The sequence below is a fragment of the Poecilia reticulata genome, linkage group LG21 (genome assembly GCF_000633615.1).
Source record: "Poecilia reticulata strain Guanapo linkage group LG21, Guppy_female_1.0+MT, whole genome shotgun sequence".
NCBI lineage: Eukaryota > Metazoa > Chordata > Actinopteri > Cyprinodontiformes > Poeciliidae > Poecilia > Poecilia reticulata.
The window spans coordinates 13,730,097-13,744,077 of record NC_024351.1 but is presented as its reverse complement, the minus strand read 5'-3'; the positions used below and the strand labels follow the sequence as shown (position 1 = coordinate 13,744,077).

The 13,981-nt window shown below is 39.3% G+C and overlaps 1 protein-coding gene across 3 annotated transcripts; it reads right to left on the bottom strand.

Annotated features, from left to right (window-relative positions):
• Positions 1-219: 219 nt before the first annotated feature.
• On the bottom strand, positions 220-9,947 carry myb (v-myb avian myeloblastosis viral oncogene homolog). Of its 3 annotated transcripts, none has more exons than XM_008397968.2 (15): positions 9,802-9,947; positions 7,867-7,984; positions 7,706-7,777; positions 7,167-7,259; positions 6,361-6,581; positions 5,699-5,918; positions 5,511-5,579; positions 4,489-4,593; positions 3,883-4,119; positions 3,276-3,391; positions 3,087-3,189; positions 2,887-2,982; positions 2,509-2,607; positions 2,310-2,393; positions 220-1,570 (listed from the first exon to the last, which is right to left on the bottom strand). In XM_008397968.2, the coding sequence occupies exons 1-15, from the start codon at positions 9,822-9,824 to the stop codon at positions 1,445-1,447; spliced, it is 1,782 nt and encodes a 593-aa protein (XP_008396190.1). In that variant the 5' UTR covers positions 9,825-9,947; the 3' UTR covers positions 220-1,444. The 3 variants fall into 3 exon arrangements, with proteins under 3 accessions (XP_008396190.1, XP_008396189.1, XP_017157547.1); XM_008397967.2 differs by having other exon boundaries at positions 2,497-2,607; positions 9,802-9,946; XM_017302058.1 differs by having other exon boundaries at positions 220-1,567; positions 2,497-2,607; positions 9,802-9,946.
• Positions 9,948-13,981: the final 4,034 nt, after the last annotated feature.

Sequence of the window (13,981 nt, the reverse complement as noted above, 5' to 3'; positions counted from 1 at the left end):
ATTTGAATACTACAAAGCTGGCAGAAATTTGAATACTACAGATCAGGTCGCACTTTGGAAACACAAGATCAGGAATCATTCATTTACTTTAGACAATTACGGGACTTTTACAATATTTCCCAACATATGGAAATATGTTGGGAAATATGTTGAATTGTTTATTTTTATCTTAAGCACTAATGCATAACTTCAAACAAATAACACTCGATAACACAAATATTTAATAAAAACAGCACACTTTATTTGCTTGGCGGTATACAAAAGTATAAAAACATGAAAACTTGGCATCTATAAATGCTTTCATAAAAAAGTCCAAAGCTAGTATCAAAAAAGGCATAAGTATAAAAAAAAAACGTCTGTTTAAGTGTTTGACAAGGGCTACCTTGAATCTCTGAAAGAAAACAAAATGCTGATGAAGTACACTTTACAAAAAAACAATACAAAACTATCAAAAGTTTTCTTTTGAACTGATACAAAAGTTTCAAGAGGGCTTTTGTTTGTAGTAGGATATAAAAACATCAGTGTTTAATTCTTCTGTTTTACAGAAAGTCAAGAGCAGCTTGGTTTTTACTCTTACTCGGTGAAGCTCATTTCAGATTTTGAAATGCATAGTGTAGTCTCTCTTAACCTCTTTCCATAAACATATTCATTTGTTCATACATTTGTCCTAATTTAAAAGCCAGAAATGCATCGTAATTTGAAATGAAAACGTATTTCCTGGTGAAATAAAGATCGCAATGTGGTAATACTACAGCTGGCCAGATTTGAACCATTGTATAAGAACAGACGTAACGGTTCTTAAGCGTTTATGTGACCAAACACTTGAAATTTTCAGCAGACCCACATACCCGTTAGAAAAACGTGAAATAATTTCAAGAGTAAAATTCAGAGGTCAGTTCGGAAATTCTTATTATGCCTTTTGGATATATGATAATGCTAACAGGGCTTAAATACTTAAAATTACAACACTGCTCAATTGGTGGATTGTAAAACAATTACATAGTCATAATCCGGGACAAAAAAAAAAAACAAACAGGAACAAACAAACAAATAAATTAACTTGTTCTTTATATTAATATCAAAAATTTGTAACCAATAATACAGCCCAACGCAAACCTTTTCCCATTTATAATACAACAGTTATAAAAACATAGAGCAGACAAAAAAGGATGGACAATTTTATATATATACATATATTAAAAAAATCTAATTCTACTTAAAAGGCAAAAAAAAAAAACGTGTTTAGTCTTTGGTTGGTTGAAATCCAACAAGTTTGAGTGTAAAAACACAAATGGCGTAAAGGCCTCTCCCAACTGTTGTACCACAACAAATATTTTAAAAAACCTGCGACGCTGAGTCCAGCGCAGGGAGTGTTGACGTTTCCAGATCAGCGTTTTTTTTTTGTTCCCCCCCTCCCCATTTGTATTGCGCCTCTCTCCATTGTCTACATCACCAGTGTCCTCGTGGGGTAAGTGTTGATGTACTTGTGGTTCTGCTCAGAGGCCAGAATGTGTTCCTCCGTTTTCCCACAGGTTGCTGGTTCCCAAGGACTGAGCTGCTGCTGCTGCTGCTGTGGAAGAAAAGGGAAAAAAATGGCACTGGTGAGTATCTTTATAAGAACTCGTATTCATATTTTTTGTGCTTACATTATTTATTATGAATGAGTTAAATGTGTGCATACAGAAGTTATAAAAGTTATAATAGAATAATTTCGTTTTCAGACATTATTCTGTTGTGGTTCAACTGTGAAATGTTTAGAAGAGACTGATTAATAAAACTTCATATGCCCCTTTTTTGTCACAAATAATCAAATTTACAAAATCATCGCATAGACAGAGGTTAAAAAAAAAAAAAGATAGCTTTGTAGGCTGCATGTTAGAGATGCACCGATCAGGCTTTTTCTCCTCAATGCCAATGTTTGTTTTTCTCATCGGTCTTGATAGATTCTAAATTTTATTCTGAACGCTTCAACATATAAAAGAAGAAATATGCTGCGGCTGCTTTGACAGCAGTTCTGTTATCCAACTCAAATACAAAAGGATTATCCCCATCTTTCATTTTCATAAAAGCACTTCAGTAAATATTATTATCTGATGTGTTTGTGAAACTTAAAAGTCAAGGAGTTCTAAGTTTTCATCCACTTAATCAATAGGAAAAATGTTAGAACAAATTTTTCAGAGTGCAGCCAGTGACGTAGACTTGATTTTTATTATTTCATGTTTGTATAGAAACTGCTTTTGTGCATAATAAATTCCCTATTTTATTTAAGAGAGTATCATTTATTTACTAGATGAGCTTAATTTACATACCTGTAGTGGGCTGTTCATGTCTCTGTGAGGAAGATGGTAGGGCTTGTGTCCATCCTCACTTAGTAGTGAGCTGGTAAGTAGATCCTGACAAAAAGTTAAGAAACAAAATCAGTACGAAAATTCTTATGGAGGTTACAGGTAACATTTGAGTAATCAAAGTTGCAAGGTTTCAGTGTCGTAAACTCACATGTGGACTTACAGGTACTTCCTGTGCAGAGGCGTTGGGGGAGAAAAGCTGTGTGTTGAGTTCTTGTCCCTCCCACTGCATGCAGGGGCTCCTCTCACACGGGGACTCCACCTTTGCACCGAAACACATCCATGTCATACAGCGCACATGATCATGCAACCACAAAACAGTGCGACCGACGTATGTGCTGATCACAAATGCTTGCAAGCAAGAAAACAGACTCCATGCAAACTGTTTACACGTATTTGCATTAAAGGCAACAGGAGAAAACCAAAACAACATTCTTAACATGTTTTCAAAACATACACACTTAACCTGCTACTTTTGTCTTTAGTTTATTTATTTTCTGTTGTTGTAGGCGTGTACGTGATCAGGATGTGTGGAAAGTACCTCTTGTTTTATCTTCTTAAGTGGAGGCTGGTCAATGGCGCACTCCATCGGTTCTTGTTTGATAGACTCAACCATTTGCTGCTCCAAAGTTGGACTCTACAAGAAAAAGACCACTATGTCGATTAAATCTTTTCGTTCAAAACTGCTTGTGCGAAAGTACTTAAAGTGACAACGCACACACTGGTTTTATTTTGCCTCACCTGTAGTTTGAGAGATCCATGAAGGCCCAAATTTGATCTGAAAGGAGTGGGTGTACGAGGGTTCGACTCCAGGATCGATCGACGGATGTTTGGAGTTCGGAATCTGAGAAGGAAAACATAAACGGTGCTTGAAAAGAGACGCGTGGTCAAACCTGTACATTAAAACGATGAAAGTTCAACTGCACTTACATTTCATTCTCTTTCTGTGGCCTGATAGAGTGGTCGACGAGAGGTTTGGTGTCTACAGCCATGCTCATTCGTAGACTGTCATCGGAGTGTTCTGGACTCATTGACTGGCTGAGAAACTGTGAAACAGACGAGGGAAAACGAGTTAGTCAAAGTCTTAAAATAGTTTGTCCTTGAGGGTGGAAGGAACTTGAATTAAAAAATGACTGCTAAGGAAAAAAAAAAAAAAGTGGTGACACTACTGGAGGCGGATCAAGGTGAGAAACACTAGATCTAAATGATTTGTGCTATTGTGGGAAGGAGGGTGGTGATTAGACGGATTCTGATCGCTTTCAACTATTTTAACTACCTGCGTGGGAGAAAAGGGCAGATTTTTGACTGGAAAGGACTTTGGAGTTGAGCAGATAACCCTGCCTGTTTTCAGATCCAAGAAGCGACTGGTAGCGCCTTCGCCCTTTAAGGGGAGGCTCTGGAAACAGGGCAGTGAAATATGGGTCAAGACCCGAGACTGAGAAAATCTTCACAGCAAATTGTCACGCCTTGCCTTTCCTATGGAAACAGTTCTATGCAGGAACATGTATGTTTCTTTAATTGTGATGCAGAAACTTACAGAATCAATGACGGATTCCATGAAGTCGGGGATTGCGTTTGTGAATGTCGGGCTGCTGTGATGGCTGCCAGCGGTGCTGCTGGCCCGTGTTGCTGAGGCACTTTCTTCAGGTAGGCAGCTCTGGTCAAGAGGCAGTGCCGGGGCAGCGGTCTGGAAGTGTGATAAAGACGTGGCAGCACCATCCGAGCTGCTGGTCAAAGAGCTCTGGGTGGCCCAAGACGGAAAACTCAAATTCATCTGGAGAAGTGGAAAAAAATAAATAAATAAAATGTGATGTTGAGGGATAAAAAAATGCATGGAAATCAAATGTGAATAAGTGCTTAACAAATAAGGGGAAAAAAAGAGAAGAAGAAAGGGAACTTTAAATTAAAAAGCAACAGAAGTGTTGAGCAGAAGAAGGTTGCACAAGGGGTCACACACACAGTAGAGAAATGGTGATAAGGTCCTGTTTCGTCACTTTTGCAGAAACAGACCCCCCAGATGTTTCCTCCTCCTTATTCACGCAAATACACACGTCCGACCACTGTCCTCAAAGACAGGGTCAAAAATACACACGCATAAATCGTGCTGTCACAATTTCACACCCAGACAGACGTCTTGACTTACTGATAGGGACGGCTGGATTTTCAGCTCATTCTCCGTCGCCATGAGCAGCCGTTCGATCTCTTTTACTCTCTGCTCTTTCTCAGGATCCTCGTCACCATAGTGTCTCTAGAAAGAAGTTGGCATTGGGGGAGCAAATTAGAACATTCCTATATTTCAGACTGCAGTGATAGTAAGCGAACACGCTGGTGGCATGTGTAAGTTACAAATTCCCAGGTCTTTTGCTTATGTGGAAATGTGACAAATACGCATCAGACACAGATGAAGTGCTGCAGATGTTGTTTTTTTTTTTAATGGGACATACACAGCAGCAGGGAGTTAATTTGATATTATTTTCTTCACATTTCAATCAGATGAACAACAAAAACACATTATTAAAACAGTTTTTTATACTGTTAGGTAATATAGCACTATTTTAATGTGAAAAACATGACCTAATTTTACTAGTATAATTGTTGTGTTTAATTGGATTACATGAGACAAAATATTTAGGTGAATATTTTGTGAATTTGGATTCACTTGGGTTCTATAATATCTGATACTATTGAAGTTGACTAGTTTGTCTTGGAGTGTAGATGACCATAAAATAGGGGTTTTATAAATGAAATTAATTGAATCAAATTGAACTAAACTGCAAGAGGACTGGCAGATAAACATGGACTGGTTTAAAGGAGTTAAAGTTTCAAAACGGCTGAATTTTACACCTTATGTGCTTCTAATGAGATGCCTGCAAATGTTCTGGCGTGACTTGTGTTTTCTCCGCAGACTAGAACAGCCATGTTGCTGGGCAATGCCAGTCGACTGGCTGAAAGAAGACTGTTACACTTTTCGGCTATTAAGGCAAACCTTTTACAGATTTAGATGCTTCAAACAATTTCAAAGATTTAATTTTTTTTTTAATCTTTATATAAAATCGTAGATTTTATTTTATACAGGCAACTTAATGAGAAAATGACCACCATATGAGACATGTTGCTTTAAGATATTAATGAAAATTGTTATCATAGGTTGTTTAAAGTTCTTACTTGTATAGCAGCAGTCCCGTGCTGGGGAATGTTCAGGATGTTTAAATGCAGAGCCATCGGGAACGGCAGCTGTTGAATCAAGGAAAGACATTACGTTATTATTTTATTTCAGGATGTCACTTTCGTTTTTTTTTTTGTTTTTTTGGCCGTTTGATATATATTTGCTCCAAGATTTTAAGTTTACTCACTCTGTGTGTTTCAGATATGTAGTTGTAGGTCACAGGAGGCAGCTGTGCATGGCTCGGTGAGTGGTGGGGGAAGCTCATGACGTGATTGGTGGTCTTGATGTAGCCGTGGCTCATGGACAGCGAGGAGTTGCTGTTCTTCGATGTGTTCTGAAGGTAGCCCTCTTGTTCAACCTTTCGCCTCATCGTGGAGTTCCAGTGGTTCTTTATGGCGTTGTCAGTCCTGCAGGTTGCAAGGAAAACACAGATTAAATGAGAGATGTTTTATTCAACACACCCATGACCTACTGAGACCCGTGTCCGAAAGAGTTGTGCTCCAAACATATTATCAACACAGACACATGCGGGCTGACACAGATAAGCAAAGTCTCAGTCAAACACACAAGCCCATGCGTGTAGTTGATAAAGTTATCAGAGCACAGCAATTACAATAATCTTAGAGCTTTCTCTTTATCTGTTGATATTCTTTTCTACACATTTGTTTCAATAAAAGTCAACCTACCCTACAGTCAATGCCTATTTCTCATTTTGCGTTGCCTTCTCAAGTATCCTATTTCGGCCTCCTAACCGCAGCGTTGCGCAGCTAACCAGCAAGGGCTCCGTGATTCATCCAGCTTCTCTTTTTCCTCCCGCTCCCCCAAAGCCTTCTTCGTTCTCCGCCTCACCTGCCAGGAAGCAGCTTGGCGATTTCTGCCCAGCGGTTTCCCAGCTTCTCGTGGGCTTGGTAGATGATTCTGTCCTCCTCCTCGGTCCACGAGGTCTTCTTGACCTCTGGGTTCAGGTGGTTGTGCCAGCGCTCGCGGCACTGCTTGCCGATGCGTCCCTTCAGGTGCTTGGCGATCACCGACCAGCGCTTGGCTCCGTACTTCTGGACCAGCTCGATCACCTTTGGTGTTTGAGGGAGAAAAAAAAAAGAAAGAGTGCAAAGCCAACAAGAGGAGGAGGAACAACGTGAAAAGGAAGTCAATAGTAGAGGATGGGCATGGGGAAAGGGGAAGGATGGAGTAACCACAGGGAACAGAGGGAGAAGTAAAGGTAAAGATATGATAGGCAGAGGGAGGGAGAAAACACAAAAAGGAGAAATTACTTTAACTCTTTGAAAGTAAACAATTCATTGTTTCTATTTAACCAGTGGGGGTGACTGGGAGCACCTGCTGTTGAGCAGTGAGGGATTTTCCAGTGGAACTTTAGCTTGTCTGCTAATCATCACCCTGACAGCATGTGGGTGGATATATAACTCCTTTGATACATGCCACCGATTAAGACCAACCAAGTTATTTGTTGTGTAATAGCACCTTTTAAACGTGCAACAGCAGATGGCTGAATTGCTTCAGAGTAGTTGCTATAATCACTCAGGAACATAAAGTAATTGTTTTTGATTCTTACAGCGCGTTTCCTGTGAGTAAAAAACTGTTCACTTCAAACAGACCTTAATGCTAAATACGTCTCATAAAATGCTGTGTTTTCTTACCCTCTGGTCCTCTTCTTTGGTCCAGGGCCCCTTAATCAGTTCTGGGTTGAGAACCTTCTGCCATCGGTGTTGGCACTGCACATCTGTTCGATTCTGGGAATTTTGGAGAGAAAATGCCATCATCATTTTACTGTTGCAATAGGGTAACTTGCACATGTTAATCAAATCAAGCCGAGTATTGAAGAAAAATGTCGTTTTACCAACACTCAACTAAAATTAGTCAAGAATCATTCTTTTTTTTTTTCCCCCAACAAAAGCTTTAATTTATCCAATTAAAGCCCTAAAATTAGATAAATGGGAGATTGTCGGCATGACCGGATTTTCCTTAGATGTATTGAGGACATAGCACCATGGCCCCTCCCCCACTTGTTGCTGATAACTGGTAACCAGTTAGGTGAAAATCACTGTAGTAATTGTAATACTATTTTTACTCAAGGTTAGGGCCGATCTATGCTGACTCTTCTTATTTAGACGTCTTTTCTTTAAATGTTTTACCTGTGCATGCCCTCTACCGCCCTCCATCCCAATCTATAACTTACAGCTAATAGACTTGCAATTAGTTTCCAATCTTCTGATCCGTGAAGTTCAACCAGTTTCTTCAGCTTCTCATCCTGAATAAAAGGCAAAATATGATTGTCACTGCAATAATCAGACACTAGTTTTGTCTAAAAATAGGAATTTTAAACTTTTTTTTGCATACCTCTTCTCGAGTCCAGCGCGTTTTTCCGAGGTGGCGTTTCCCTACTTTGGCAAGAGTTCCGTCGTAGTCATGTTCGTAAACATCTGTCTCCTCCTCATCTTCCTCACTACTGTAAACACTGTGAATGTACACACAGAAAAAAAAATGTAACCCAGTTTAATCAGTGTAAAAAGCATTCGTGTAAGAAATTAGATTAGGCAAATACTGGAAGAATGAACATGCCTCTCTCTAATCATCACGTTGGAGAGTTAATAAAAAGAAAAAGGAAAACCCAGTCTGTATTCATCAGGTGTCAAAAACAGAGAACCAGTCATTCTTGAAGGTTTGGGTGCAGGCTTTGTGCCAAGACACTCACAAGCAAAGAAAGAAAAAAAAAAGAAAGAGGGAAGAACAGTAAGCTGAAGGGAGGGAGGGAGAAAGGGAGGGAATGAGAAACGGAGAAGGATGAACAGGTTCCAGTGTTTTTGGTTTCCACAGATACTGGGATTGGCATGTGTGATCATCATTTTGTGACCCCAACATGTTCAGACCTGTGCGGCATTGTACATCACAATCTTGCACGCATGCACACACACGCGCGCACACACTCACTCACTCACAAGGAACTGGTTAGCCAATCAGATTGATGAACAGTGTTAACGTGGAAGTCAGGTAGGGTGCTTGGAAAAGAGCAACAGGTGAACAGACATCCCACTGTGTGTGTGTGTGTGTGCGCGAGAGAGAGAGAGAAAGAGAGAGAGGGGGGTATTTATTGTGCATTATCTTCCTCGTTCCACTTCTTTTTTTTCATAATGTATAAGGTGTGACTGAATGCTTGTCAATACAGCATTAACATTATTGAGAAGTACACAAATAAACCCTAAAGATTAACTACAGTTTATGATTTTGTTTGAAGCAATAAATACAAACTTCTGTGTCATTTAAGAGCATTGCATAATAGAGCTAGTTGACAATTCACAATAGAATGAGTAAAGCTGATAAAAAAAAAATCGATCTTTGCAATTCCGTTTAAATTAAACTATGCAGCTTTCACGTTAATATTCTAAACCAAAGAACCTTGTAAAACAGAACAAAAACTCTCCATATGCAAGTGTAACATACGTTAATCAGCATAAATATGTGGGAAAACTCTATACAACTATTCAATTCAATTTATGAAAAATGATTTATCTATAAATAGAATAGGGTAATACGTGAAAAAAAAGTAGCGCAGGTACTGCAGAGGACGCTGTGAAAGCGCAGTTTCCAAAATAGCTGAGTGCGCTCCACACATTCAGAGATGCTGCGTAATACTTGCAAACTGAATCAAACCGGGTTTAGAAATGCCATCTTATGTAGATACTAATGTAATTTACAGAAAGAAAAACATAAAAACGAAAGTAACAGTTTTCGTAAAACCGCTGACCAGTGCCCAGCAGACCGTGAGGCGCTTAACAATGACTGCACTTCAAAACTTTTTCTTTTAATTAAACATGAGATCCGAAAGGGGCTTCTGCCGTTCAAATAATGACATATTGACAAGCAGGCTGTTTTAATTAAGTGTATTAGGCGATTATTCAGCGCAGCTCCACCGGTGTCCACGCACCATCTCGCTCACAGCGTGGCGTTAACTCGCGAGCGTGTGTGTGTGTCACTGACAGCAGTGAGGAGCGCACATGCCAGATGACCACCACCTGTCATTGGCGCGAGCGCGACAACCTCACCATCAACAAATGCCAAGAAAACACAGAGGCTTTCACACATAAGTCGCACAAAAAGCAGATAATTTAGCTTTAAAAAAAAAAAAAGCCATGTGAGCGCTGTAGAAAAGATGCCGCTTTAAACGCTCTGGTTTCACACAGAAATAACAGCAATAAATGGAGGAGAACAACTTGCACATAACAAGGAAAATTGTGAGTAGAAGCGAGAGTTCGTAATAGTTTATCTGCTTTTTACCTGTTTTTCGGCCGCCGAGTCATGGTAAAGTGTAGCCAGGGGCTTGCAGCAGGTTGCGCCGAGCGTGTACTTTCGCTATCTACCCCGTGTTTGTTCTCACTGCGATCAGGCAGGCTGACATTAATTTAAACTGCTGCGGACTCGCAGGGGGGCTCCTCCCCTCCCTTTCTCATCCCGGTCAATTTGGCGCTCCTCGGCGCTTTCGCTCCACTGCGCATGTTCACAATGATGTACACTTCACTTGCAGTCAGACTATTTTCCGACTGACTTTAAATACGCATAAGACATACAATTTTATTGTTTTAAAATGTTTATTTGGCTCTAATAAAAATTATATATATCTTCGCAGTTACATTTTGTGTTTTAACTTGTAGTTTTAATGCACGAAAAGTAGATATTTTCATATTTACAAAGTGTTACTGAAGTGCTCATTACGCTACAGCCTTGTTTCAGGCGCTCTCTGTCTTATCATCAGCGCTAAACTTTTTTTGTGCGAATTTACTTGCTTCTTCTTTTCCCGTAAAAAAAAAAAAGAAAAAAAGAGGGGAAAAGAAGTCTTTGGACCAACAAGAATAGGTTTGCACTCCAGGAAAATTAAGTTGAGAGTATTTCCAGCGTTCAGCCACCTGCTCAGCGGAGTGCCCCCGCTGGTGTTGTTGCAGATGTTTTCCTGTGATAAAACTCGCAACAAAACCTTGTCTTATCATGCCGCGACAAAACCCGCCTACACAAACAAAGTTAAAGAAATCCAGTAGCACTAAAACTATTTGTGGAAATTTATTGCTCGTGTAATTCATAGCTCTGGTGCTTTCATGTTCCCTGAGCTATTCCTACAGTTTCTTTTTGAGTTCTTCTTTCTCAAATATTGCATATGACCCATATAACAAAACGGAGCAAGTTCAGCCTGTTTTTCTGCAGCTATTCTCAAGAGGATGAGTAAGAAAATAATGATCTTGCATAACTTGTATTTTTTTCCTCTCTCTCTTTTTTTCCAGAGCAAGGCTCGTTTTTTGTTCTGATTATTTTTGTGTTGTTTTTGAATTCTCCATGTGCCAAAACTGTCCTTACTCAAGCATTCATTGCAGGAAGGAGGGGGCTTAATGCTTTATTTGTATAAATGTGTCTTCTCATTGTATTAGTTCCTCCATACGCGACCGTATTGTCCTGGTCACTTGTAATTACCATCACCCCAGAACAGTCTATTGTCCCAGGATAAACTATTATAATAGGGGGCTGACAATGGGGTACACACATGCACTTGTACATGTTGCCATGGATAGAAAGTCTCACTTTTACGCACAACAACAAACACTGTACTTGTAATAAACTCAGTCAAATTATTACGCCAAGTTATTACTTACAAATTAAAGACATAAAATGTGCTTACTAATCCACAGTTGCTCTCTAAAGGTTTGGCTCAGATTTTTATTTCCAATGATTATCATCACAGATCCATGATGTAATGCATCACTGTTGCCTAGATGCAATCACTTCTAGGTTTCAATTCCTATGCACACCTGTGTGTGCATGCATTACCACCTGTGCCTCGAGGAGGTGGTATTTCTATTGCATTCAAATTCCTTATTAGTAGGTATGTGAGATCGCAATGCAAAATTCCCCACATATAAAATAAAGTGGGTCTGATAAAGTGGTTCAGCATGTAAGGTCAAAATTAGTTAAATCCCACTTTTACCAACTTTTAATCCTGTTTTTAATTGACTCACGTGACTATCTCTATAAATTTGAACAAACCCCCATATTCACATAATACTACCTTTCCCTCGAGGGTAATATTTTCAAACTGCACATAGTTATCTGAAACCAAATTGAGACAAGAGAACGAGGCTATGCAAATTGCTCGTAGTAGGTCAAACAGGAAGCCCTCAGACCCATTGAAGTTTCAGCCTGGGACATTTGCATAGGCGCGATTGGACAGGTTGATGGCAGGCATTATAATGGCTGACCACTTTGCAAAGCCTTGTGTGCACAGGTTGGCTCATTTGAATGATTTTAATGACAACTCCTTGCCTCCGGAGATATCATCCCATCTAGCTTTGAAATCCAGAGCTGGGACAGCAAAACATACTCCTTGTTGGTTGCGTTTATGCCATATGCTTACCTGTATGTGTACGTGAAATAGGGCACTGAAAGAAGGCTCGTTCCAAGTCAAACAGCTGGTAGATGTGATTGTGCGTCGTTGTGAGGTTAAAAAGATCAACTTTCTGTCTGATAAGTGTTAATGAAAGACTACTAATAGATTAGATGTTTATTAGTTCTCAGCAGCTAACATCATCCCCACTATTATTAGGCCAAATAGCTTTTTGCAAAAACATAACGCATACAAATATCATAACTTTAATTGTTTACAGTGCCTTCCAAAAGTGATCATAACCTCCAAATGTTTTCCACATTTTGTTGTTATTGCCACAAAAACTATAATGTACTGTGTCAGGATTTTAGATGACAGACAAGCAAGCCAGTTCAAAAACAGGAAATGAAAGGAGAGAAGTCCACTGTTTTCAAATTTTGTCCCAAAAAAAACCTGAAAACAGCTGTGCGAATTTTGTTGTATTTATCCCACATAAACCTGCTTCCTCTCTGTGCTTATAGTAAAAAAAAATGCAACCCCAAAGCATTATGCTACCACCACCATGTTTTACAATGATGATGGTGTGTTCAGGAAGATATCAAGCGCAAGCATTTTTCATGCAGATCAAAAAGTAGAATTTAGATCTTTACCCATAAAATCACCTTCTTTCATATGTTTGCCATGTTCCATAAATGGCCCGTAGCAAACTGTGAATACTACTTGGCTTTCTTCTTGCAACTCTTTCAAAAACATCAGCCGCTGTGGAGTCCATGACCAAGATTTCTATATAGAGTGTCCTACCTGAGTTGTTACTCTCTGCAGGTTTTTCTGAGATACTATGGCTGGCTAGTTTTCTAATTTACTCCACTTGGCTGGCCAGTCGGTTTAGGTGGGCAGCTATCTCCTGGTAGATTTGCAAAAGTTTCATCTTCTTTCAATGTGTGGCCGTATACCCAGAGCTCCTTTTAATTTTGCAGTATTGTTTTACAACTAACGCTTTAAACTTCTACACAATTTTATTCCTCACCTTTTTGGTGAAGTCTTCACAAAACATGGAAAAGTTGAAAGCTTATGAGGATTCTTTTCAAAGTACATGATTATGCATTTAATTTTATTACTTGCAACCTTGAGTGCCTCATATTTTTTTCCTTCAATGAATAGTTGTCAGAACCTGACTACCAGTAGAGCTTGTTTTGCATTTTCCTTTGGGTGAGTTCCTGTCAAAGACTTCCCATAATGCCTGCTGCCCCTTGCAAATTATGTAAAACATTATCTCATATCCAGTGCTAGCTCTTTAGACAGACTTTACCCCTCACCCACTGCATGCACAGTAGCTTTGTTTTCTGCTAGTGCAACAGGATTAATGCATGATCAAATTTACATGCTGTTGTGGACGGATTTGCATTTTCTTCTGCTTTCACTTGATTCTGTTGATAATAATTGTACCCCTAAAAAAATACCTCTAAAATTCATGGGAAAATAAAATTGTTGGTGTGCCACTTAAACAGCCAGCTTAGAAACGTTTCTACAAGTGAAACAATACACTGGAATATGCCACTGATCCGCTCATTCTTCTAGCAAGCTGTTGTTCCATCTGTTTAATCCAATTCATCATCGCATTATTGTTTTTTTTCAGGAATTCTTCTTCTCCTACCACTGATTCATTGATAAGGCTTTCCCTGAACTCTGTGGCCACGTCTGCAGCACAGATTTGACCAGATACCGTTTCAGAACTGTTCAAAGGGAAACAAATGTTCAGATGAACGTAGGTGTGAAAAATCACACCTCTGCCTCGTTGCAGCGCACGGCGTACAAAATCATTGCATGTTTTCATTTATCGTCCCATAAGAGACTTCAAAGTAATCCCGAAAGCATTTAAATAAAATGGACATATTTTTCATCCTGCCTTGTGCTTTTTGTTGGGTTTTGTTTGCTCAATTGTGATTTTTACAACACAACTTGAGATTAAAGCTACAAACAGCTCTATAAATTCAGTGTTTACATTTTTTTATATATATGGAAATATGTTCCATATCCTATGAAGTTCTCTCTCATGCAGTTGGTGTTTTGAAATGCCCCAGAAACATTTTG

Bases quoted from the DNA above. Each gene is read 5' to 3' on its own strand.
- myb (XM_008397967.2), bottom strand. From the start codon at position 9,824: ATGACTCGGCGGCCGAAAAACAG. The intron at 4,594-5,510 runs GTAAGAACTTTA...ACTTCTTTCTAG, and splicing joins ACGGGACTGCTGCTATACAA to AGACACTATGGTGACGAGGA. The intron at 3,190-3,275 runs GTAAGTGCAGTT...TTTCCTTCTCAG, and splicing joins CCACAGAAAGAGAATGAAAT to ATTCCGAACTCCAAACATCC.